At 40.6% G+C, this 27,173-nt stretch overlaps 1 protein-coding gene and 1 long non-coding RNA gene across 2 annotated transcripts in view; one reads left to right on the forward strand and one right to left on the reverse strand.

The window, feature by feature from the left end:
- Nucleotides 1-27,173, forward strand: part of MAP1A (microtubule associated protein 1A) — a 62,677-nt gene that overhangs the window by 1,417 nt on the left and 34,087 nt on the right. The window contains exon 2 of the mRNA XM_014070398.2: nucleotides 5,426-5,527. Within this exon, the coding sequence (XP_013925873.2) occupies nucleotides 5,426-5,527 (102 nt within the window). The remainder of the gene's footprint in view (nucleotides 1-5,425; nucleotides 5,528-27,173) is intronic.
- Nucleotides 401-27,146, reverse strand: LOC148048502 (uncharacterized). Its single transcript, XR_015695451.1, has 2 exons — nucleotides 26,542-27,146; nucleotides 401-3,808 (listed from the first exon to the last, which is right to left on the reverse strand). It is a non-coding gene; the product is annotated as an uncharacterized LOC148048502 (long non-coding RNA).

The following is a 27,173-nucleotide window of genomic DNA, read 5'->3' on the forward strand; positions in this document are numbered from 1 at the left end:
TTGACTGATTATTAAATCAGTCAAAATCCAACAATAAAATTCATTATTCCACACACGGCAGTTCGAAGAACTTATTTTCTTCGACTCCTCTTCAGCTACTTGAAATGTTAGTCTTCCCTTCACAAGAGTTCTAATTCTTTTTTTTAAAGATTTTTTATTTTTTTATTTTTATACATCTCATTGCCTGAATGGTTTGATTCCTGAGTGTCATACAGTTCAATACCAATAAACATAGCAGCATTATTCCTAGTTATTACATTTCATTTTCATTTTTAGTTTTACTAACACTAATTTCTACTATCATCCTTCAATTCTAAACCTTCTCATAGATGATAATTGTATCATCTTAACATGTTTTTGCTATTTTCCCCTCTTATTTCTACCCCTTTTCCCCCTTCCCCTATCATTCAAAGACGTCATCCTGAAAACTATTTTTCAGCCTCTATAATTCTAATAATATTAGTAATTACATTAATAATCACATTACTACCTTACTAATATATATTCAAAAATGATTTTTGTCTCACACCACATAAAGAGCAGTTATCCAACATATAATTCTAATAGTCATACACATTATAAGGTATTTTCATAAAATATTGCTTTACATTCTTTTCTTTTCCCTTTATCCCACATCTTTCACCCTCATCCAAATTTTTAATCATGTTTTTTTGTCTCCCATACACTTCTTTAATTCTTTTATTTCACCTACTTTTGAATCTGCATTGTAACTATGCCCTCTAATTTTCTCTCCCTTGGCCCCTTTCCCCCACTGTCTACTTCTATGACTACCTGTTCTAACCCCTTTTTCTTCTCTCCAGCTGTCTTCCTGCTTCTCCTGTTTCCTTTTCATGTCTTTTAGAGTATTTCCCTTCTGTTCTACTCCTTTATTCACCATCAGTTGTACTAATATCTTCTTGTTGTTGCCCTCTTCTTGTTGATTTCCCAATTCTGCTGTCTCCTCCGCTCTTTCTGATGATTCCATTTTCCCTCATAGTCCTGTTTTTTACTTGTTGTTCCTGATATTTTCATTTTTTTAATCTATACATTCTATACAACCAAAAATTTCCTTCATCTTGTGTTGTTCTTTTATAAAATCCTTAATGTCTTGGTACATCAGCTCCATTTCATTTCTCCACTTGTTTCCATTTTACAATCAATCCAATTTAAGAAAAGAAGGCAGGGGGTTGTCCACATCTCTTCCAATCACTTTGATTTGCTCAACAATATTCAGGGTCACTTGACTAAAGTTCTCGCTTATTGTATAGGTCTCTAGTAATTTTTAGGTACTGGTAAATACTTATAATCCAACAATGTAAAAGGTCCCAACGTTGCAGTTTTCCTTTTAAGCAGCAGATGGTGCTCAAACTTCAACTTGGTACTGTCTCTCTGCCTAGTGCTGATTTTAATTATTTTAAATTTGTAAATCCAGGAGGGCAACATTTATAATAATAAAAAACAAGCTCCAAATCAGATTGCTTTAACTGTGATGTTTTTAAAGAATTTTCCACATGTTTGCTGCTTCATTTGTTGAGAACTGATTCCTTAGCTTTTCAGAGTAGCTTCTCTTTGCTGCTCTGATCTCCCTTGTTAATATGTTTCTGGCCTGATTGTACAACATTCTATCGCCTTTTCTGTAGGTTTCTTCTTTGGAATTATGTAGTTGCTTAAATTTAGCTGTGAACCAAGGTTTATTGTTACTGTATATTCTCGGTTTTCTGGTTGGCACACATAGGACTTCACCAAAACTGACATATGATGTTACAGTATCTGTTAGTTCATCCAAATCTGCAGAGGCATCTTCAAATATATTCCAATCAGTGCAGCAAAGCTTTAGCTTTGCCTCCTCAGTCCAAGTCCTCACTGTTGGTTTCATGGTTTTAAGTCTTTGTCTATAAGCAGGTACAGATGAACCATGCAATGATTAGAGTATCCCACAGCTGCTCGTGGTAAATACCAATAAGCATCTTTTAATGTTGTGTAGCAATAGTCTAAAGTATTCTTGCCCCTTGTGAGACAATTGACATGCTGAAAATATTTTGGTAGCTCTTTCCTTAAGTTTGCTTTGCTTAAATCTCCTAAAATAATTGAAAGTGAATCTGGGTATTTAACTTCAGCTCACATAATCTGGTCAGATAGAGTTCGTAATACATTGTTTACATAAGCTTACACAGCAATTAGGAGAAATGAGGAGAACTCATATGGAGAATAGTATGGTTTGCTATTGATAATTAATGTCTCTAACTCCACATCACAGTATTTCTTTAGTATAGTTATGTCTCTGGACCAGCAGTCATTGATATATAAACATAAGCCTCCTCCCTTCAGATGCATTTGCAATTCTGTCTGCTCCTTGTATATGAAATCCTGGAATTTGCAGGCTGCTATCTTCAATTGACTCATTTAGCCAGGTTTCAGTGAAGCAGAGAGCTGCTGAGTTGTAAAAATCAAAATTGCATCTATTTAAAAGAAGTAATTCATCCATCTTGTTAGCGAGTGAGCGTAAATTAGTCAGAAGGAGTGAGAGGTTTTATCCCACTTTTTCTTAGTCTATTCAAAATTCCCCTTCGCTAACCCCTTTTTTGCCTTTGCCATCTCTTCTTTTTTTCCTGTTTATTCATTATTCGGAGGAAGTTGTTTCTTCCTGTATTAAAAATATACAGAGGAAATATATAATGGTATGTATAATAAAGTCATTTCCAAGCTTCATTACAAGTATAAGTAAATTTAGTGATCTTCATGCCCTCCAAGGTTACAAACAATTACCATATCTCTTAATCCAATATCCCATTTCTTATCTAAAACAAATCCATAAAATATCATTTTTTCATTCCTGATGTCAGCAGAAAGTCTGTAAAGGTTTGCCAGAGGTAACACCACATCTTGTTTTAATTTTGATCAAATAAACCAAATTTATATTCCTTTATTTTACTTCTAACAGTCTTAAGCTTTCATTCAATCAAATATTGTCATTGTCAGGTTGTTTGAAAACTTCCTGGGATTCCACTCAGTTGAAAGTTCATGATCTTATCCCCACACCCAAAAATCCATCACATGGTCCAATCTTCTTCGGCCACGCTGGCATTTCCACCCAGCTGGTTCCGGTAAGGTGCAGAGGTGCGGAGACAAAAGATGACCTGGGCTTCTAGAAAGGAATGACAACAACACATTCCACAATTCTACTCCTTTCTATTCCCCCCTCCCAATTACTACACTAATGAAACAGCATAGTGAAATAATAAAAAGTGTGGCAGGCCAAAGATCCTAAAAGGAACATAACTACGGCCTGACAGTTATAGTATTTAATTTCTATTCATTTCTCCTTTGCCTCATCACACATAATTCTTCAAGACTTTAGCAAGCCTCTCTTTTCAGTACTATCCAGGTCAATCTCTTGATTTTTCATTTTATTTTCCTTTGAAAACTTAAAGTCTCAGCAAATTTCCTCTTATAAATCCAATGACATCCTTTTCTAATTATCTTGGCCTGACAGTTGTAACAACTTAGAAGTAATTAATTAATTAGAAGTAAGAAATTTTGTGTTCAAAAAGAGTGGTTTGCAAACTTAGTAGCCTTTGAAAGTCCTACTGTGGTTGTGAGCAAGATGCTAATCCTAGTATCTTCCACTGATGGCATAGAAAATGGTTGTCCTCTGGTTTCCTCAAGAGGAGCAGCTACCTGGGTGGTTTCTTGCCCTCCTGTTATCCTCACCAGTTCCTTGGTCTTTGCTGTGATCATCGGTTCTACTTTTGCTGAGTTGTCTTCAGTTTGCTATACTTTTCCCAGAGGTCTCTAAGCAGGATATATTCTGAGGAATAAACAGACAGCAGTGTCATCAGGATACTGTGAACTAAGGGGACAACATAGTTCTACCAAATCCCCCCCAATCCAAAAATGGCATTGTGAACAAAGCAAACCTGGTCCACCTTAAAAGTCTAGTGCAATGCAATGCCCAGGCTGCCAGCAGAGACTTACTCAGGACTGGCAAAAGTCCCCAAGGGAGACCCCTGGTTGAGTTGTGACCAGGTAGCCCCAGGAGAGGTTGTAGCAACTTTCCTGCCTGCCGAAGAAAGCAATGGCAAGCTATTTATTCAGATATGCCGCAACACCACCACCCCCAACCCCACACACCCATGGAAAGAAGCTCAACAAGAAGGATGCCAAAAGGAGAGTGCCTGCATCCCGGGCCTGGAAGCCCCAGGGAAGAGCCAAGGACTGTGTCAAGCAAAAAGAAAGGGTTGGAACAGCAGGTACTGGAGGAAATAAGAGGACTGCCGCTACTGCTGGAGAGAAGCCTGTTGCTTTGGGCAATATCCACAACCACCAACTAGGCTGTAATCCTGAGCAGACAGGCACAAGGAACAACCCAGGCAACGGGGAAGACGTCTTGGGAACTGCCCGACCTATTCTCAATCAACCACAGACTGGTTTGTCTTGGTGTGACATTTAGCTGTCACCATGGATTCAATTGTGGTTAAGGAGGACTTTAACTGTCAGAGTTGATAATCATGGTTTCTTGTAGGACAAAAAAATGCACTATAGACTTCTGATCTAAAATTATCATTTATTTATGTGGCATTTATGGATATCAAATCTTTGGGAGGGCCTTATTATTTCATTTTGGCTACCTTAACAGACTTAATCATGATTAGTGTTATTAATCAAATGACATACATTTGAACAAAATTATAAACAATGCTGGGATCTTAGTCTCACCCTGCTTGGTTTTCTTTTTGTGTTCTCATTAAATAAGTCATATCATCAGTGCTTTGGCACTAGTAGAGTTTGCTGGCTTTTAATGCCAATTTGTGTAACACAGCACTCTTCCATCTACATTTTAGTAGATTGAATTGTGCAGAATTAGGTTCTGAACATTTAAACTTTAAATATTAAAATATAATTCAATGTTGTCGTGATTCAAAGTGCAGCTAATTACAGATCAAAGTCCCCAAATACTCAGCCTAGAAAGCAGATGGAATTCACTAGCTCCTACAGAGAAACTGGAAGCTAAAGCCAGAGAAACAAAGCTAAACTAAGCACAATATTCTTGACCAGTCAGTTTCTCAAGTTTCTCAATTACCAGTTTTTCCCGCAGCAAAACAGCCTTTGGTTTTGAGACTTATTCCAGGATTCCTCAGAGGCTGCTGAGGTAGGAAAGCACATGCAAAATAACCCCAGGGAGGGGCTGGGGAATCTGACTCTGTACCTGACCAAGAGCCACGTCTTGCTGAGGGAAGCTAGGTTGGGAATAATCCTGCAGGAAGGGGCATATATTCTGAGCAATTCCTGACAGTTGGGGAGGCAATCACATGCAAAAAAACCTCCAAATCCTCTGATTGTGAGCTGCTCAGAGTCATTTGCTCAAACAAACAAATAATTACAGTATTTTAAAGTGACTTTGATCTTATTTCCTATCTTTCAACAGGTCTTCGCTCATGGCACATTGACCTTCAATTCTGTGACCTGAATAAGCAGCTCAAACTCTTTGTCACATGTCATCTTGCCCACTTTTCATCAGAGGTCAAAGGTCAGAGTCCATTTCTTCATCTTTTGACATTCAGATAAGCATGGTAAATAAGATACTGATACCAGCACAGGATGCACTTAAAAGGCAGAGGTTTCCATACATTGGTCGGCTGCATGGACTCCCCCCTTGCCCCTAGACTTCGGTAGTGCATTCCACAGGAGGTTGCACTTTAAGTGATCCAAAATATGGTGGTTTGTCTGTCAGTCCCCAAGAGGCAGATCAAGCAGCTTTGGCTGCTGTAACTTGAGTGCACATCACTGGTTGGTTTCTGGGCCCTGGTTAAAGAGATACTTGTCAATATTCGCACTGGGAAAGCCTATTAAAAACACTCCGGTTCTGCTGAGCCGTTGAATGCTAATTGCCTTTGGTCTGGCCAGACCAGGTTAGACTGTCAATTGTTGATTTAATATTCATTTTCAAAATTGGCCTTTCCTTAGGCAGGTTTTCTTCAAGCATATGATCAGAATTGTATGTAATATCCCTGGGGTGGTTGCACCATAATTCTGTGTAAGACATTTGCAAATACTAAGTTTATGTGTTTGCTCAAGAATAAATAAAGCAAATTGGTTGAAAATGTTATCATATCCTTCATTATTAATAAGTAAGCGGTTGCATATTGATCCCAAATCACATGCGAAATTGATGTATTATTATATCTCAAATAGCAAGGAATATAGCAATTGAGCTAAACAAAGGATTTCTACTTTAAAATGGTAGATTTTAATCACTGTTGTAAAAGATTTTAGGAGGTTGTCTTTTGCATTTGACATGTTAATACATATTTGGAATTGGCAACTAAGCATTGTGTCCTGGATGCTTTGGCATTTTCACTTTGAGATTTTTTTAAAGAGAAACTGTGATTGAATGGAAAGTAAAAATTCATTTTTATGAAGTATTAAAAATTGAAATGAAGTTATTGTTATATTACAATTGACCTGTGAAAGAATTGGAATATCTGATTTTGGAAAATCAGTGGGTCCAGATATTTAAACGTGAAATATATTTCCTATGATTTAAAAATGAAATTAATTCATAAGTAAATATTATTTCAGATCTATAGGATACCTTAATAATTTTTAAAGAGAAGATATTAGCGTTCCTATGCTAATGATGTAAGAAATTTACATTCTTAATATGTATCAGAATTTGTCATCTTATAAAGAATGTTGGCTTTTTCCAGCTTTGCAGCAAAGAAGGTAATGCTGTAGAACTGGAAAAAATGTTATTCTCCTGCTTTAAAAAAATAAATCCAGGATATGAATATATTATATATTTTGAAGACATTATGATTAAAAAATGAGAAATGATATGTGGTCCAAGTTTAATGCTCAATGATTAAAGTAATTCTATATGAGTATTTATACTTACCATATAGGTTTTTTGTTTAGTTCTTTAACAATCCTTTGCAATCCTGGGTTTTAGCAAAAATCCATTTAAATTTGCAACAGTTTGTATCAACTTCATTCATCCCCTTGCCCCTGTCAGCATCTGTGTTTGTGCCTTCCCGGCAGTCATTGCAATTTGTTTTGTTACATCACTCAGCATGAAATCATTTTTTTCTTCTATGCTAGGAAGATTCAGGGTTAACAAATCTATTAAAATCAACCTAGCTTGCAACGTGATAATCTTCCAACCTTGAGCTCTCCTGCGTGCATAAAGAGTTGGCCCTCCGTTATGCCTTCTTTCCAAAAAGGCCACTGGTGGTCAGGGAGTGAAGTTCTGTGTCAGCTTCTCTGGAGATAAAAGAGGGTGAAGAAAATGATGCTTCTTTTCCACCTTTAAGAGATTAGCACCACTTGGCTGTCTTGCTTGTGTCAGGGTCGCTGTCTAAAATCCTTTTTTTTAAAGGAGTCCTGAGCATATGGGAAAAGTATGACCAAGCTTAAGGTTTGGATGGGCTAGCACAGTTAGGGTGAAGCACCGCAGGCTTGAAAGCCAGGGCCATCATTTCCACAGAGCTAGAGGTTTAAAAACTTGATGGGATTATGGAATAAATGGAGATACCGGCTAATGCCAGGAATCTCTCCTTTAACGCTGGCGATGGAGATTATATATATATATATATATATATATATATATATATATATATATATATATATATGTCTCTAGTTGTTCGGGTTTTCTCCCGCGTAGAATTGGAGGTGTCTTGGCGACGTTTCGACGAAGTCTCATTCGTCATCTTCAGGCTGCTTCAGACTACTTCAGGTTTGGTGTTTCCAGGACTCCTGGAAACACCAAACCTGAAGTAGTCTGAAGCAGCCTGAAGATGACGAATGAGACTTCGTCGAAATGTCGCCAAGACATCTCCAATTCTACGTGGGAGAAAACCCGAACAACTAGAGACCTACATACTAACACCCGCGAAAACCTCAGAAAATATATATATATATATATATATATATATATATATATATGTATATGTATATGTATATGTATATGTATATGTATATGTATACGTATACGTATACGTATACGTATACGTATACGTATACGTATATGTATATATATAAATTATATATTATATATTATATATTATATATTATATATTTATTATATATTATTATATATTATATATTATATATTATATATTATATATTATATATTATATATTATATATTATATATTAGATATTATATATTATATATTATATATTATATATTATATATTAGATATTAGATATTAGATATTAGATATTAGATATTAGATATTAGATATTAGATATTAGATATTAGATATTAGATATTAGATATTAGATATTATATATTATATATTATATATTATATATTATATATTATATATTATATATTATATATTATATATTATATATTATATATTATATATTATATATTATATATTATATATTATATATTGGAAGAACAAGATGAAGACTATAATACTATAAATTAAATTGGTATTAATACAATTAGAGAAATGGATAAAAGTGGAAGAAAGATTTGAGGAGAAAGATAAACACTTAACATAATTTGAAATGATTATAAAAGAATGTGAGATGAACAAAGAATATATAGGAAAAGGAAGAATAGGAAAAATGCACAAAAATATGGGACATGGTGTTTAGAAAAATTAGAGCACTGTTGAATGTAAATCTAGTCACAGAGAATTGCATTATTATCTGGTGGAAAAACAGGGTATAAATGAAAACAAAAAGAAATTGATTATAAATTTGATAATGACAGCTAAGTTAGTGATGGCTAAATATTGGGGACGAAATTGGGATATTCAAAAAAATGAGTGGTATAATGAAATTTGGAGTATGGCAACAAATGATAAATTAAACAATGGAAATTCAATTTTAAAAAGGGATGATCAAAGCAAACAATTATAATGAAATATGAGGGGATTTTATAAAATCACTATTGGTGGAAGGAAAAGAGAATAAACCTACTCACGAATATATGTTGCTTTGGATCATAAGGGCACAATTGGAATATATTGTATATCTAAAAAATATAAGGGGGGAAGGTCTCCAGAGGGTGGGGATGCATTGTAATATGTGTTTCCCTCCCCTTTGCGCGTGCGCACGCTCGATCAGACCCCGGGAAGCTGGGGTGCACACAGCTCCCACGCCGTTCGGGATCCCGGAGGACCTCCCCCACAAATTCCTTTGCAGTTTGGAAGATTTGCGACTCATCATTAGCTTCTTTTCTCAAAAGGCTCTTTCTCAATTCTTCCAAATTAATTCTTTCTATTTTTGTATTCAGTTGTATATGTACTGTTTGTATTATTTGTGTTTAAAAAATAATTTTTTAAGGTTTAGATGGACTGGCACAGTTAGGATGAAGCACTGCAGGCTTGAAAGCCAGGGTCATCATTTCTACATCAGCCAGAGGTTTAGACATCTGGAGGAGAGAACCAAAGGTGGGTTCCTACCGGTACAATATGGTTTGGCCAAATAGGTAGTAACTCTGGTGGACACATGGCCATGCTGGTTCTATTGGTGGCGCCCTTTTGCTTCTGCGCAGAAGCATTTTTTACTACTGCCCATGCACCCCACCCCGTCCAGTCTCTGCTCTGCAGCTTGCCTGTCGGAAGCACTGCAAACCTGATCTATCTGCCAGGTAAGTCTGCAAGTCGCGGCTTAGCTAGCTGCCCCTGCCCCCTTCCCCATGGCCCACAGCCCTGCCATGCTTCCCTGCCTTCCATGCGACCTTCCCAGTGTCCCCGTGGCCAGCTTGTGAAGGCAGGCAAGCGGAAGGCCATGTGGAAGGCAGGGAAGCATGGAGGAAGCTTGCTCCCTTCCCCACAGCCCTGCCATCCTTCCCTGCCTTCCACAAAATCTTCCTGGCAGTCCTCCCAAGTCCACTTGCCTTCCAAGGTTGGTGTCCACCCTGGTCCAGCAGCCCTTGGTAGAAACACAGACCATGCGCTGGGGCTGAGAGGGGTGGCAGTGCTCTGGGAGGGCAAGTGAACATCCTGGGGCTGCTGCACATGTGCCCGCAGAGCCCCCGTTGCAGGGTGATCCAAAGAGGGGACGGGGATGCTGCAGAAAAGGCTGCCTTCTACCTAGGCTCACCTGTCTTTGGCAGCTCCGGATCGTGGAGCTTTGGGGGGATTTTCTTTAAAAAAATGCCTCTCCAGATGAGCTTGAAAAGCTCTGAGGTTGCTTTGGGAGGGGGGAAGATGGGCAGCATTCCCCCCCACACACACACCTCCCTGGGAACCTGCAGATTTAGAGCAGCTCCAGGCACTTGCACAGTAAAGAAAATCTTCTCGTGAGGGTAAGTTGTTAATTGCCTTTACTGCACAAGTTGCTGTAGGCTCCGAGCCTGCAGGCGCCTGGGGGGCGGGAATGCTGCCCATCTGCCTGCCCCCTCCAGGAGCAACCTTAAAAGTTTTCAAGCTCGTTTGGAGAGGCTTTTTTTTAAAAAGAAAACACCGAAAAAACCCACAAGATCTGGAGCTGCCAGTCTCCGGTAAGATGCGCGTCTCGTGGCCCGCCCTGCCCTATTCCCTGTTCCACCTTGCACATTAGAAAAACTTCCCAAGTTTTGAAGCTGTTAATTGCCTCAAACTCATCAGAAGGTTTTCTTTATTGTGCAAGGTTTTTTCCTGCACACAATGGCTGAAAGGTACTCGCGGAGGGGCGCAATTTGGACCCACCCCCCACCCTAAGGCAAGGCCCATCAACCATGTTAGACTCAATTAGACTGCAAGATCCGGAGGGCGAGAGGCAGTCGGTCTTTTTTGGGGGGGGGCGAATCCACAGAGTGCCTTTAGTTTGTTCCGTGGGCTCCCTCGCAGGCAGCTTCTCTTTCTCACCCAAAAGCAGAGAACAACCTGGCATCCCTTCCCTCAATCTCTGCATCAATGCCCGCTGGCAACTTGACTCTGCGCAGAGCAGGCTGCGGAGAGTGCCATAAGCCAGCACCCTGAAGAGGTTTGCACGGGGCTCGGCCGGCTGCATGAGGGGCAAAAGACCCCGAACCCAGCGGAGAAACACAGCTCCAGCAGCAGCAACACCCTGCCACCTGGGATCAGGTCAGCCACAGGGCCCTTGTGCACAATACCCGCCGCCCTGTCCCCACCCCGATCCCAGGCAATCAAGTGCTACTGCTGCTGGAACTGTGTTGCCCTGCTCAGTTAGGGGAATTCTGCCCCTCATGCCGTGCTTTGCAGCTGGTGGGGCCCCATGTGGACCTCTTCAGGGTGCTGGCCTTTTTGGAGCAGTATGCCACCCTGATCAACCTGGCTTATGGCACCTTCCGCAGCCCGCACTGCGTGAAGTCGAGTTGCCAGCGGGCATTGATGCAGAGACTGAGGGAAGGAGGTCCAGGTAGCAACCTTGTTTTCTGCTTGTTGACCAGAAAGAGAAGATGCCTATGAGAGAGCCCATGGAACAAAATAAAGGTGCTCTGGGGATCCCCCCCAAAAAGACAGCGAAGAGCCCCAGCCTGGCACGCCTAACCCTAACCCCAACTCAGACTCATAGGCAAATCTCTGACCTGCAAGGGACCTGTTGCTTCCCTCTGGGTCTGATGAGACACTGTCCTTCTTCACCTCCCCTCCAGTGGGGGTTCTGATCCAAAAGGATCTCAGAGAACTTCCTGTTGAATCCCCGGATGTCTCAATCTTATGGGATTGACTCGGCTAGGCAGATGCTATGGGAGATCAGTGCTGCCTCAAGTAACAAGGCCCTTTGTTATGGAGGACTTTGTAGGCAACAACCAGCACCTTGAACTGCATCCTTACCCAAAAAGGGAAGGTTGGAGACTAATCAGTAGTTGTCAAACAGCGTCTCGTTCAAGGCACAAAATACCAAATAGGCCAACCCCACAGCATGGATCCAACCACAAGGCTTCTTGTATGATCCAGGAAGGGCACAGATCCAGTAAACTAGTGGTCAAGCTGACAGCACAGACTATAAGAAAGCGTTTGATTCAGTTCCCCATAGCTGGATCAAGAAATACCTGAAAAACTTTGGCATTAGCAGCAACATACAAAAATTCATGAAAACTTCAATGAACCTCTGGAAAACGAAGCTTATAGCTAATGAAGAAGAACTGGGTGAAGTTGAAATTAAACAAGGCATTTTCCAGGGTGATTCCCTTTCACCCCTACTTTTTATACTCTCAATGCTACCACTGACAATCATTTTGAAGAAGATGAACTGTGGATGCAAACTTGACCGAAAATTTCGCACTTGGTGTACATGGATGATTTGAAGGTGTTTGATAAAACAAAAGCTGAACTGAATTTATTAATTGAAAGCACAAAAGAATTTAGCCAAGACATTGGTATCCAGTTTGGAATTGACAAATGTGCAAAAATGGCAACCAAAGCAGCCAAGGTCATAGAAGATGATGGAATAGAACTTGAGAATGAAGAAATGATAAAGGCAGTAAAACCAGAAGAAGGCTACAAGAACTTGGGGATTTTAGAGGCCTCCGACTTAATGCATAATAAAGTCAAGGAATTAACTTCAGCCAAGTACATTCGACAAATTTGCAAGATATTAAAGTCCAAATTGAATGGAGGAAACATCATAAAAGCCATAAATACCTGAGCTATACCTGTGATTCGATACTCTGCAGGAATAATTGACTGGACCCAGATGGAGTTGGACAATTTGGACAGAAAAACAAGGACGCTTATGACAATGAATCATGCTTTGCACCCTAAAAGTGATGTTGACCGATTATATCTACCAAGAGCAGAGGGTGGTCAAGGACTCCTACAAGTAAAGCAGACTGTGGAAGAAGAAAGACACAGCTTGAATTATTACATCTAGAAAAGTGAAGAACCAATGATTAAGGAAGTAAATAAAGGAGGCCTTTTGAAGACAATTAAGTCAAAAACTGAATAAGAAAGAAATAATTGAGAAGGGAGCTGAAAATTGAAAAAGCAAAGCTATGCATGACCAATACTTGTATTGAAGGCAAAGCTGACCAAAAACTAACTTGGAACTGGTTAAGATCAAGAGCACTGAAAAAAGAAACAGAACTCTTTATTTTGGCAGCTCAAGAACAAGCCTTAGCCACAAACTGCATGAAGGCAAAAATTCAACATGTTACCACCAACATGTTACCACCAATGTCACCTCTGTAATGAGAAAGATGAGACAGTCGACCACTTGATCAGTAGGTGCAGCAAAATTTCACAAACTGACTACTTACAATGCTGTTCTGTCCCCCCCTTCACGGCTCGTTAACAAACGCAGGCAGGCAACTTAAAAGGAAGTCTTTCTTTATCCGTTTACAGTTCAAACTGGCTTCGAGCCCAGAAAATAACATAAACATAAATCTCTGATAAGAATTCAAAACAAAAGCTCTTACAAACGTTGCAGTTCTTCCACAGTCTTCACAGATCAGGTTTACATGAAACACCAAAGCACTTATCCAAGTGTAATAGGCATAAATAAGCAAGCAATGTTGTACAAACCAAGGCAAGCAAAGTGGATACATGACTTTGAGAAAAGCATTGGCAACAAACAAATGCAAGTATTAGAAATAACAACTGAGATGGTCAAAAATCAAGTAAAAAAAGTAAAGTAAAAAAAGTAAAGAATTGGACATCACCTGGAAAGGACCAATTATATGGTTTCTGGCTCAAATATCTGACCAGTTTACATGCAATATTGGCCAGGCAACTGAATGAAATTTTACAAAAGGGTCAAATTGATGAATGGTTGACAACTGGAAAAACATACTTGATTCAGAAAGATGCAACTAAAGGAACAACACCTGAAAACTACAGACCAATAACATGCTTGCCAACAACCTTCAAATTACTCACAGGCATTATTGCAGATAACATGATGGATTATTTGGAAACAAACAACATCTTGCCAGTAGAGCAAAAAGGCAACAAAAGAAGGAGCAGGGGCACAAAAGATCAGCTCCTAATTGATAAAATGATATTTAAAAATTGTAAGAATAGAAAAACGAACTTGAATATGGTCTGGATTGATTACAAAAAGGCATTTGACTCACTGCCACATAGTTGGATCATAAAATGCTTAAAAACAACTGGCATTAGCAAAAATATTACATCCTTTACTGAAAAGGCGATGAAACAATGGAAAACTGAATTGGCAGTAGGGAATGAGATCTACGGAATGGTTAATATCAAGCAAGGAATTTTCCAGGGTGATTCACTTTCACCTCTTCTCTTCATCATCGCAATGATCCCACTATCAGTAATCTTAAAAAAATGAAATTAGGCTACCAAACAGCCAAAGAAGCTGAAAAAATTTCGCATTTACTATATATGGATGATTTGAAACTCTATGGAAAGTCAGAAATAGAAATCCAATCATTGACAAACACAGTCTGAGTATTCAGCACCGATATTTCAATGCAGTTTGGCATGGAAAAATGCGCCACTGTATCACTCACTGCATGTGAGGGAATTGAAATGCCCAATGGCCAATTAATTAAATGCAAAGAAAATGAAGCCTACAAATACTTAGGCATTCTGCAGTTGGATAACATCAAGCATGGAGAAGTAAAAACTGTTGTCAGGCGAGAGTACACCAATCAAGGCCATAAATACCTGGGCAATACCAGTTATAAGATACACAGCTGGTATAGTTAACTGGACACAAGCTGATTTGGACATTTTGGACCGAAAAACCAGGAAACTAATGACAATGCACTATAGTTTACATCCACGTGGTGATACTGATAGACTTTACCTGCCCCGAAAATCAGGTGGCAGAGGATTATTACAAGTGAAGCAAACAGTTGAAGAAGAAAAACATGCAGTGGCTGATTATTTAAAAGAAAGTCAAGAACATCTATTAATCGAAGTAAAGAACAAAAATCTACTGAAGGCCAATGTTCCCTCTAATTTTTTTTTAGTGTGAGCGGAAAAGTATAGTGTTTGAGCGGCACAGTTTCATGCCTGAGCACCTAAGAGAGCCACAGTTTGAACTGCTGTCACGTCTGCTGGACATTTGCACAACATTCCAAGCGTCAAGCGCCGATTGTGATCGAGGTTTCAGCCTGATGAATGCCAGGCATGGAAAGTGCCACTCAAAGACTATACTTTTCCGCTCACCCTGAAAAAAAAAAGGCTCTCTGCTCAGCTTTTAGATTGTTAGACTGGCTAGAGAGAGACATGGCACCAACAGGGTCCTGGGTCCTGGCATTTTGCAGGCAACCTGTCCTCTCACATTCCTTTGGAATGCAACCCATCACATGTGAATTAGATTTTGCCAATTATCCTATTAAAAGATAACGCTATTATTCTAAAATACGACTAACTCGATATTAAAAACTGTAAATATGTAATGCTGATAAATAATAGCAGTAATTGTTATTTAGTATGATTAAAATCAGTATTGATATATCAATATAATATCTATCGAAATTGACAATATACACTAAAATAACAATACAAATATATAATGTGGAATATAAATGTAATAAATATAATATATAAATGCAACATAAATGTAATAAAATAATTTATCATGAAACTCTCCCCCTTTAAAGTAGTAAGATCAATTAAATAGTCTAGCAAGTTTGGACAATATGCTATATGTTATGTTACTTAAGAATATATATACCTCAGAATCAGATACAACATCCACATCATTTCCAACTGAGTCAATAAAATCATATGCCATGCCAAAACTATTTTAAATAAAGATATGAAATTAATCAAGTATTGCATTTATTTTTTAAAATGAATGTACAATTTTTTTATTATTTAAGTTTTGTACCCTATCTTTTCTAACTAACGTTAACTTTAAAAAGATGTTACATCAGACTACAATACAAGTAATTAAATGAAGACTAAAATAAGTGTTTTGGCATATTGAGCTTTTTATATTTCTTTCTTATATTTCTTCCTTAGTTGAGAACTTGCTCCTCAGCTTACTTATGCATTAACTGTTTGTTGCTTTTATGGTTTATTCATTCACTGCTCCATCTTCAGTTTTTTTCACAGGGGGCAGGGCTTCCTTCCTCCCTTCCTTCCTTCCTTCCCTCCCTCCCTCCACTCCTTTGGCCACCAATTTTGATCCAATTCTCTCTCTCTCTCTCTCTCTCTCTCTCTCTCTCTCTCTCTCTCTCTCACACACACACACACACACACACACACACACACATTCTTTGGGGGGGTTGAATTACTCCGCCTCACTGCGCAAAGTCGGCTCAGCATGTGTTCGGCCCCCACTTAAGCTGAATCAAATCCGCGGCCGGCGGGACCAGGGGGTTGCATTTCAAAGCCGCCAGTCCTCTTGCTTCTTCTCCTTCACCGCAAAGCTCCCGCTGGCTTCCCCACCCATGGCAGTGGTGCCTCTCCCTCCACGCGGAGCACCTGAGCTGGCTCCCGCGTTATCCCTCCCCCTTCCTCCTCTGCCGTGCTTTTGAGGCCGCGGAGCTAGTAGGAAAGCGGCGGAGGTGGAGGCGGCAGCTGGGCTCTGGGTTATCCCTGCCGCCGCCTCCACCTCCGCCACTTTCCTACTAGCTCCCGCTGCCTCAAAAGCACGGCAGAGGAGGAAGGGGGAGGGATAACGCGGGAGCCAGCTCAGGTGCTCCGCGTGGAGGGAGAGGCACCACTGCCACTGCCACGGGCGGGGAAGCCAGCGGGAGCTTTGCTGGTGAAGGAGAAGAAGCAAGAGGACTGGCGGCTCATCAAAACAAGTCTGGGGAGGTCCTTTGCGGGCGGCCAGTTCTAGCCGCCTGCAAAGGACTTCTCCGCGTTTGCTTTGGTAGAAATCTCTGCGCGGCAGTTAGAAACTGCTGCGCGGGGATTTCTTTCTATGTGCGCGGCCGCGCAGGCGCGCACCTTAGAGGGAACAGTGCTGAAGGCCCAACAGACAAAACAAGAATACAGAAAGATGTGATAAAATCAAGAATGGAGAGTTGGCAGAACAAAGCACTGCATGGCCAATTTCTGGAAAAAATAAAAGATAAAGTAGACAGTGAACAAACTTGGTTATGGTTAACAACAGTTACATTAAAGAAAGAAACAGAGTCACTAATCCTGGCTGCGCAAGAACAAGCTATCCGCACAAATGCCATTAAGGCCAAAATCGAAAAATCCTCTGATGATGCCAAATGCAGACTTTGCAAAGAAGCTGATGAAACTGTTGATCACATACTCAGCTGCTGTAAAAAAATCGCGCAGACTGATTATAAATTGCGGCACAATTCAGTAGCACAAATGATCCATTGGAATTTGTGCAAAAATTATAATATTAAAACAGCAACAAACTGGTGGGAACATCAGCCTGAAAAAGTCACCGAAAATCAGATGGTCAAGATCTTGTGGGATTTCCGTATACAAACCGACAAAATACTGGCGCATAATACACCAGACATCACACTGGTTGAGAAAAATAAGGTCACAATCATAGACATCGCAATACCAGGTGATAGCAGGGTCGCCGAGAAGGAACATGAAAAAATCGCAAGATACCAGGACTTAAAAATCGAAATTCAACGACTATGGCACAAACCAGCAGTGATAATTCCAGTGGTAATTGGCACACTGGGTGCTATTCCAAAAGCACTGGAATTACATTTAAAACAGTTAAAAATTGACAAAATCACCATCAGTCAAATGCAAAAAGCCGCACTGCTTGGATCTGCACGCATATTACGAAAATACGTTACGACGTCCTAGGCCCCTGGGTGGGGCCCAACTAGTAACCAATGCCAAATCCGGCGAAACAACTGGCCGCTGTGATACAATTGTATAATAATAATAATAATAATAATAATAATAATAATAATAATAATAATGATCAGCTTCTAATTGATAAAATGATATTAGAAAATTGTAAGAACAGAAAAACAAACTTGAATATGGCCTGGATTGATTACAAAAAGGCATTTGACTCACTGCCACATAGTTGGATCATAAAATGCTTAGAAACAACTGGCATTAGCAAAAATATTACATCCTTTACTGAAAAGGCGATGAAACAATGGAGAACTGAGTTGGCAGTGGGGAATGAGATCTACGGAATGGTTAATATCAAGCGAGGAATTTTCCAGGGTGATTCACTTTCACCTCTTCTCTTCATCATCGCAATGATCCCACTATCAGTAATCTTAAAAAAAATGAAATTAGGCTACCAAACAGCCAAAGAAGCTGAAAAAATTTCACATTTACTATATATGGATGATTTGAAACTCTATGGAAAGTCAGAAATAGAAATCCAATCATTGACAAACACAGTCCGAGTATTCAGCACCGATATTTCAATGCAGTTTGGCATGGAAAAATGCGCCACTGTATCCATAAAAAGGGGCAAAATCACTGCATGTGAGGGAATTGAAATGCCCAATGGCCAATTAATTAAATGCAAAGAAAATGAAGCCTACAAATACTTAGGCATTCTGCAGTTGGATAACATCAAGCATGGAGAAGTAAAAACTATTGTCAGGCGAGAGTACACCAACAGAATTAGGAAAATTTTAAAATCTAAATTGAATGGTGGAAATACAATCAAGGCCATAAATACCTGGGCAATACCAGTTATAAGATACACAGCTGGTATAGTTAACTGGACACAAGCTGATTTGGACCTTTTGGACCGAAAAACCAGGAAATTAATGACAATGCACTACAGTTTACATCCACGTGGTGATACTGATAGATTATATCTGCCCCGAAAATCAGGTGGCAGAGGATTATTACAAGTGAAGCAAACAGTTGAAGAAGAAAAACATGCACTGGCTGATTATTTAAAAGAAAATCAAGAACATCTATTAATCGAAGTAAAGAACAAAAATCTACTGAAGGCCCAACAGACGAAACAAGAATACAGAAAAGATGTGATAAAATCAAGAATGGAGAGTTGGCAGAACAAAGCACTGCATGGCCAATTTCTGGAAAAAATAAAAGATAAAGTGGACAGTGAACAAACTTGGTTATGGTTAACAACAGGTACATTAAAGAAAGAAACAGAGTCACTAATCCTGGCTGCGCAAGAACAAGCTATCCGCACAAATGCCATTAAGGCCAAAATCGAAAAATCCTCTGATGATGCCAAATGCAGACTTTGCAAAGAAGCTGATGAAACTGTTGATCACATACTCAGCTGCTGTAAAAAAATCGCGCAGACTGATTATAAATTGCGGCACAATTCAGTAGCACAAATGATCCATTGGAATTTGTGCAAAAATTATAATATCAAAACAGCAAAAAACTGGTGGGAACATCAGCCTGAAAAAGTCACCGAAAATCAGATGGTCAAGATCTTGTGGGATTTCCGTATACAAACCGACAAAATACTGGCGCATAATACACCAGACACCACACTGGTTGAGAAAAATAAGGTCACAATCATAGACATCGCAATACCAGGTGATAGCAGGGTCGCCGAGAAGGAACATGAAAAAATCGCGAAATACCAGGATTTAAAAATCGAAATTCAACGACTATGGCACAAACCAGCAGTGGTAATTCCAGTGGTAATTGGCACACTGGGTGCTATTCCAAAAGCACTGGAATTACATTTAAAACAGTTAAAAATTGACAAAATCACCATCAGTCAAATGCAAAAAGCCGCACTGCTTGGATCTGCACGCATATTATGAAAATACGTTACGACGTCCTAGGCCCCTGGGTGGGGCCCGACTAGTAACCAATGCCAAATCCAGCGAAACAACTGGCCGCTGTGATACAATTGTGTAATAATAATGCCATATTATATGGGTAAATATCCTTATTTACATGGGTATTATATTATATTATTGTAAATATCCTTAAACATAATACAGTTTTATGTGTGTTCAGCTCCAGATTGTTCTGTCTGTACTACAGACCAGCTGATCTCCCTCTTGTCTATATGCAGACTCATCATCATCCCGAATGAGACCAATGACCTTGTATCATCTGCAAACTTCAATATTTTAATTGAGGGATCCTTATTGGTATATAGAGAAAAGAGTAATGGAGGGAGCACACAGCTCTGGGGGATGCCTGTGCTCATTTAATTGATATCCTCCTATAAGGTTTGCAGCTACTACAAAATGCATGCTTCTATTGTTTGCTTTGGTTTACTTTTGCTTAAAAAAGACCATTTCCTTGGCCAACTTTGGCATAGAAAGCACTCAAGATGGAACTCATCTATCAATTCACGTACTTATGTATGTAGTTTGAGATCAAAAATTGAAGGAGTAAGGACTTGTTTCAAATTCCCATTTTCCCTATCATGGAACACTCAGAATATTTCAAGTTGTGTCCTTTAGACCAACAATTATGATACATGGCTGAGGCATCTCAACTTTTATCTTGTTGGAACACAGCCAGCTTAGACTTTTCTGACGAAACATTTCAAGTGAGCTGTTTTGCTCTGAGCTGAAAACAAGTCTTTTTTTCAGTTTCATGCATGACTAAAGACCAGCTTGAAGCACAGATCTTCAGCTCTTAACAAGAACAAAGTTACTTCTGATTTCTGAGCACATCGGGAAGGCTCAATCTCACCATATTGTGCAGCCCTGGTGGCTGCTTTCCTGCGAGTACGCAGATCTTCTTCTTCTTCAGTCCGGGCTGGAATGACCTGCAGAGAGGGGCCCTGCCTGATTAAGAACCATTCGTGCTGGTCCAAAGGTTTTAGTCATTTAGGAGTTGTATTCCAGAATTTGATGACTGTTTATTGATTCTATTGTCAGCAGTCATGGCTGGTTTGCAGACTGGTTTGGTTTGGTTTGGTTTATTGGATTTATATGCCGCCCTTCTCCCAAGGGCTCAGGGCGGCGTACAACATTAAAAAAAACACATATTACAAAAGTTAAAAAGAATTAAATAGAATATCCCAAACAAACCCAATTTGGATTAACAATAACATTTTTTTAAAAAAATTCAATTAAAATTAACAATGATCAATAATTTATTTTGTTTTGTTCAGGCCAGGCTGGCTTGCTGGAAAAGCCAACTTTTTAGGGTGCGTCGGAAGGACCGGAGATCATGGATTATACGAAGCCCGGGGGCAGCTCATTCCAGAGGAAAGGCACTCCCACAGAGAAGGCTCTCCCCCTGGGGGTCGCTAGCCGACACTGGCTGACAGCACCCTGAGGAGGCCAACTCTGTGCGATCGCACTGGACGGTGGGAGGCTACCAGTGGCAGTAGATGGTCTCGCAGGTATCCTGGGCCTAAGCCATGGAGCACTTTAAAGGTCATAATTAGTACCTTGAATCGCACCCGGAAGACAACCGGCAACCAGTGCAGACTGCCTAGAAGGGGTGTAATATGGGAGCACCTAGGTGCCCCCATGATAACCCGCGCAGCCGCATTCTGGACCAGTTGAAGTCTCCGGGTGTTCTTCAACGGCAGCCCCATGTAGAGAGTGTTACAGTAGTCCAGGCGAGAAAAGACCATGAGTGAGTGTGCACAGAGCATCCCGATCCAGGAACGGGCACCATTGACGTACCAGGCGAACCTGGTAAAAGGCCTCCCTGGTCACGGCCGTCAGGTGTTCTTCTACACTAAGCCACGTATCCAGGAGGATGCCCAGATTGCGGGCCCTCTCTGAGGGGGCTAACATTTCTCCCCCTATCATCAAAGATGGAACAAGATGCACAAATCGGAGTGACGGAAACCACAGCCACTCAGTCTTGGATGGATTGAGCTTGAGCCTGTTCCTCCCCATTCAGATCCGCACAGCCTCCAGGCATCGGGACATCATGTCGAGAGCATAGTTTGGGTGGTTTGGGGTAGAGATGAGAAGTTGGGTATCATCAGCATATTGATGATACTATACCCCAAAACCACGGATGATTTCACCCAGTGGTTTCATATATATGTTGAACAGGAGGGGTAAGAGAACCAATCCCTGGAGCACCCCACAAGTGACGCGCCTCGGGGTCGATCCCTGCCCTTCAGTCAACACAAACTGCAACCGATCTGACAGGTAGGAGGAGAATCACCATAAAACGGTGCCCCCAACTCCCAACCCCCCGAGTCGTCGCAGTAGGATACCATGGTCGATGGTATCGAAAGCCGCCGAGAGGTCTAATAGATCAGGACAGAGGAGCAGCCCCTGTCCCGGGACCGCCAGAGATCATAGACCAACGCGACCAATGCCGTCTCCGTGCTGTATCCGGGCCTGAAACCTGACTGAAACGGATCCAGGTAGACAGCTTCATCCAGGAACTGGGGAAGCTGACGTGCTACCGCACTCTCAACAACCTTAGCTACAAAGCGAAGGTTGGAGACCGGACGATAGTTGGTTAAAGAAGCTGGGTCCAGGGAAGGCTTCTTAAGGAGGGGCCTCACCACTGCCTCCTTCAAGGCGGTGGGAAAGAACCCCTCTCTCAACGAAGCATTAGTAATCGCCTGGAGCCAGCCTCGTGTCACCTCCCGGGAAGCCGAGACTAACCAAGAGGGACACGGGTCCAGCACACAAGTGGCAGCACTGAGTCTCCCCATAATCCTCTCCATACCCTTGGGGGTCACAGGGTCAAACTCATCCCAGATGGTCTCCACAAGATTCATCCCAGTCGACTCGTCCAAATCTACCCAGTCAGAGTCCAAGCCTGTCCGGATCTGAGCGATTTTATCCTGCAGATACTGAACAAATTCTTCAGCCCTACCCTGCAAGGGGTCTTTCCCAGTTCCTTGGTTAAGTAAGGAGCGAGTCACCCTAAACAGGGCGGCTTGGCAGTTATCTGCGGACGTGATAAGAGCGGAAAAATGTTGCCATTTTGCCGCTTTGATCGCCACTAAGTAGGATTTAATATGAATTCTTACTAGTGTTCGATCAGATTCGGACCGGCTGGCCCTCCAATCATTCTCTAGACGTCTTTTCTGGTGTTCCATCTCTCGGAGCTCCTCGGTAAACCAGGGAACTACCTGGGATCAACACTGGGTCAGAGGCCGCAAAGGCACAACACGATCCAAAGCCACAGTGGCTGCCCTATCCCAGGCTTCCACTAGGGCTTCGGTCAAGTTGTGACCAAGGGATTCAGGAAAAGTCCCAAGCTCCATCAGGAACCTTTCAGGGTCCATCAGGCGCCTGGGGTGGAACCATCTAGTTGGTTCCGCCTCCTTGCAGTGAGGGGTAGCAGTATGGAAGTCAAGCCTGATGAGGAAATGATCCAACCATGACAAGGGTTGGATAGAAATATCCCCTAAATCTAGATCATTCATCCACTGCCCAGAGACAAAAATCAGGTCGAGCGTGTGTCTCCCATTATGGGTGGGGTCTTGAATTAACTGAGTTAGGTCCATAGCCGTCATGGAAGCCATGAACTCCCGAACTGACTCAGATGTCTCGCCAATGGAAGGCAGATTGAAATCCCCAGGATCATAAGCCTGGGGAAATCAACCGCCAATCCAGCTAACACATACAGCAGCTCCGGCAGGGCCGATGAAACATAGCAGGGAGACAGGTACGTAACAAAAAGGCCCACCTGAACTCCAAGGCCCCATTTCACAAAAAGGGACTCACACCCGCCTGAGGCACAGTGACCTCCTGAGGTCTGAGACTTTCCCTAATAACCACCGCCACCCCCCCCCCGCCCCTGCCCTGGGCTCTCGGGTGGGTGTACATCATATATAAATTAACTAAACAAAGTAATATGTGTATGGCAGATCTAAGCAGAAAGCCATTTGTTCAAGGTGCATCAAATCATTTCTAGAATGCAATTTTTAGGCCCCAACAGCAGATAGGGGCTTTGGGTATTCTAATGGGGGACTTATTCCATCAGATATCTGATATACCTATCGAATATTTTCCTTCCCATGCTAATAAGTCAAGCTCACCTCCCATAACTCCTATGCACTATTCTTTATCTGAGGTCAGTTAAACATACATTCCCTACCCTCCACTGATCAAATTCACATTGCTTTAGCCAAATTCATTTATTCAATTTATAAGAAGGTCATGTCTGCCATCTTGATATTTGAAACCCTGACCTCAGAAATGCTTATGCTGTTAGTGTAATCAGCCACTGACTTTTAGCCTTTTTCTTTCCCTTGCCTGTCTTCTTCCATGAACTGGAAGGATGGAAGAGACCACCTGTGTTTCAGCTTCCTTTGCAGATAAGGTGATACAATTTCTCTGGTACCACTTGTCATTTATTTGCAGGAGTTGATGGAAATATCCTCAGGTTAGAAAAAGGTGCACATAATAAAATAACACTGTACAAAAAAAGTATTATTTATTTTTTAAATCACCATGATCATATGTTGACCATTATATTATTCTCCATATTGATTTATTGTTGCCAAAGTCATCCTCTCATCAATTATTAGAAATGAAATTCTGGCTTCAGGTTGACATCGCGGCAAAAACAGACTGGAAATTAGTGGAGCTCTGATAAGCCCCACAAAACTCAGCTGGTACCTGCTGCTGGAAGGCCTTCGGGCCATAGCCATCTTGTAGGGATGGTGAAGAAAAGAGAGGCACTTCGTGGACCACGAGTAATTGGGAATTTTCTCGCTAGGACAAAAGCAGCTCTCCCGATCAGCAGCTGGGGGGGTGGCCATTTTCCGATGGTCGTCTCGAAGCTGGGACAACTGGGCCTAAGAATAGAGCTCGAATGGTGTTTGGACAGAGTGCTGTAACTGGGTGAAATAATTGGCAACTCTCACTTAAAGAAATTTTTTTAGAATTTTGAAAACCAGGTCTTAAAAGAAATTCTGGTGCTTAGAAGAGTGGCTATCTTGCACTTGGGGGGAAAAAGAAAAATCAAAGTCCATAAAATAAAAAGCCAAAGAAGAATTTTTGTATTTGGGAAGCTGGGGAAAGCCAAAATATTCTTTTAAAAAATGATTTTCGGGAGAAAATAGCATTTTTATGTGTATTTTAAACCTCCTGGATATTTTGACAATCAGCTGTATTTGTTAGACTACCTTATATGGAACAAAAATTTAGAGTGCCATCTACTGGAGAAAAAACTACTACAATATTCAAAGCTCAGCAGGCTTGGTGAGTGAAATATATACTAAGACTAAAATAGATAAAACAAGAGAAGTAGCAGCTGGAAGATTTGACCTTGGCTATACAAAAAAAGAGAATTTGGACATTGTGAGAAAATTTAAGGAGTGCATTTTTCCCTTTTCTTTGCTCTCTTTGAAGAAAGCTAATTTACAACTGGATTTGTTTATTTTTGGAATTGGATTACTATTGAATAATATTAACTCAGTAGAATACCCTACTTTTGAAGAGAAGAATAATTGAAGAAAAAAAGAAAAACAAGGAAATTAAATACACTTTAAATGTGGACTAATTGTGAAGAGAGATAATTGGGCAGATTTTAAAAACTTTTTAAATTGTTATAAAATGAAGTTTCAGATATATGGAGAAATATTTTTGATGCTAAAAGAAGTACGTGAATCCTTGATAGGTAATAAAGAAACAGAAAGTTTGTTTAAACACACAGAAAAGAAAATAGAAGAGGAATTTGAAGGGGGGAATTTAAAGGAAATGCAAGGTTAAAAGTTCAGAAGAGGAAGAAGCAAAAGTCAAGAATCAATTAGACAATACCAGAGAAATTTACAGAAAGGTAGAAAGAGTACAGAGGAAAAGGAGAAAACCCTCCGCAAAGAAGAAGCAGTTAAAAGACAAAAAGGGACATATTTTGCAAAAACAAGTGGAAGTTTTGGTGAGAGGGGTGCAAACCACACAACAAAAAAGATAAAAGGGAAACAGAAGAGAGAGTGTAACACATATAAAAATAAAAAAGAGAGAAATAAGAGAGCGGGATAAAAGGCAGATCAAAAAATCATTAAAAATGGGATCCTTAAAAGAGCAAGGGATGATGGATAAGGAGGAAAATTTTAACAGAAGAGAGGTATAATAATAATAGGGTAAATATTAGTACATACATATTATAAGTTAGATCAGTAGATGGGAATGTGAAAGTAGATAATTTAATAATACCATTAATTTTGAATAATTTAAACAATGTGGGGAATTTAAAATGTTAATGATTGGGGAAGGAGAATTCTTGAGATATTTTCTGTGAAGAAGAAACAGGATAAACAACTGGAAAAACTGGAAAAAAGTGAAATACAGGGTGTACAGCAATGTTAACTACATGTAAAAATTGAATAAGAAATTATAAAGAACTATGTAAAGAGAATAATATTGTTGAAGTTGGAATAGCAAAGATGGTTAAAATGATTAATTTGTAAAGATGAATTAATAGTAATTAGTTGGAGACAAAAAGAAAAGGATGTTTAGTAATGATATGTAAGCTTAAACAAATTAATGGAAAAAAAGGATTAAATAAAAGAGATGAACATTGATAAAAGTGGGAAGATTATGAAACTATGATTATAAATATGATGTATAAAATGTGACCAGGTCAACACTCTGTTCATAAAGTATGTATGATGGAAAAAAAGAAAAAAATGTAATAAAACGTGTTTTTTTTTTAAAAAAAACAAATAAAATTCTAATAAAATCCAGTTTAAGGAGGCATAGAGAATGAAAGATTTAGATTATTCAGGAAAACTCTGGGAATCGATAGAGACTGTTGCCAGTGTGATGGAGCAAATAAGTGAGGTGCATTACTTGCATTCTGGCTTTATTTCGTATGTAAAATATTACTGAAGTATATAGGAACATGGCTATTTTTTTTACCTGTGCTTTAATTCCGGTGGCATCTGCATTGAGTCCTACAGGGTGGGGGCCTCTGGTGTTCCTTCAATTCAATCTCTTCTCTGTTGGGACCCCCTTCTCTGCAGCAACATTCGCCTTTGCAATGAGGGGGACCCGCCCCTCCGCTGCTGTGTGGATGAATCTTTCACCCAGGCCCCGGGAGTGGGAGCCCCCTTTTTTATTGATTTTATTGTTATTTCTGGAAGCCTGCAAATTATATAAGAGGCTGCTGCTGCTGCTGCTGTGGAAAGGCAATCATGGCCAGCGCTGAGGCGGAAATCCGTGTTCGGGCATCCCAAGCACAAAAGGACCCTCCACCAGACCGAGAATTCAGGCACCAAGCGGACCCTTCGGCGCCAGACGTCCAGCCCCTCAGACTTCTGTCTTTCGGGCGTCCAAACCGGGGGGAAGGCAGCGCCACGCCATCGGGGCCGGAGAGTGGGACCGCCGCGGCAGCCCAGCCACACTTCGGCAGGCTTCTCCCTGGCGAGGAGCGCCTTCGCGGGCGGGCGGGCTTTGGGGAGCTGCTCTGCAGGCTCTCGAGCCCCCCGGCAGGAAGACCGCCGGTCTCTGCCTCCGCGGACCTTTGGTTCCCTGCTGCGGAGGAGGAGGAG

This window comes from Thamnophis sirtalis, unplaced genomic scaffold (genome assembly GCF_051295495.1).
Source record: "Thamnophis sirtalis isolate CommonGarterSnake01/CBP01778 unplaced genomic scaffold, rThaSir2_p1.2 scaffold_2, whole genome shotgun sequence".
Classification (NCBI taxonomy): domain Eukaryota; kingdom Metazoa; phylum Chordata; class Lepidosauria; order Squamata; family Natricidae; genus Thamnophis; species Thamnophis sirtalis.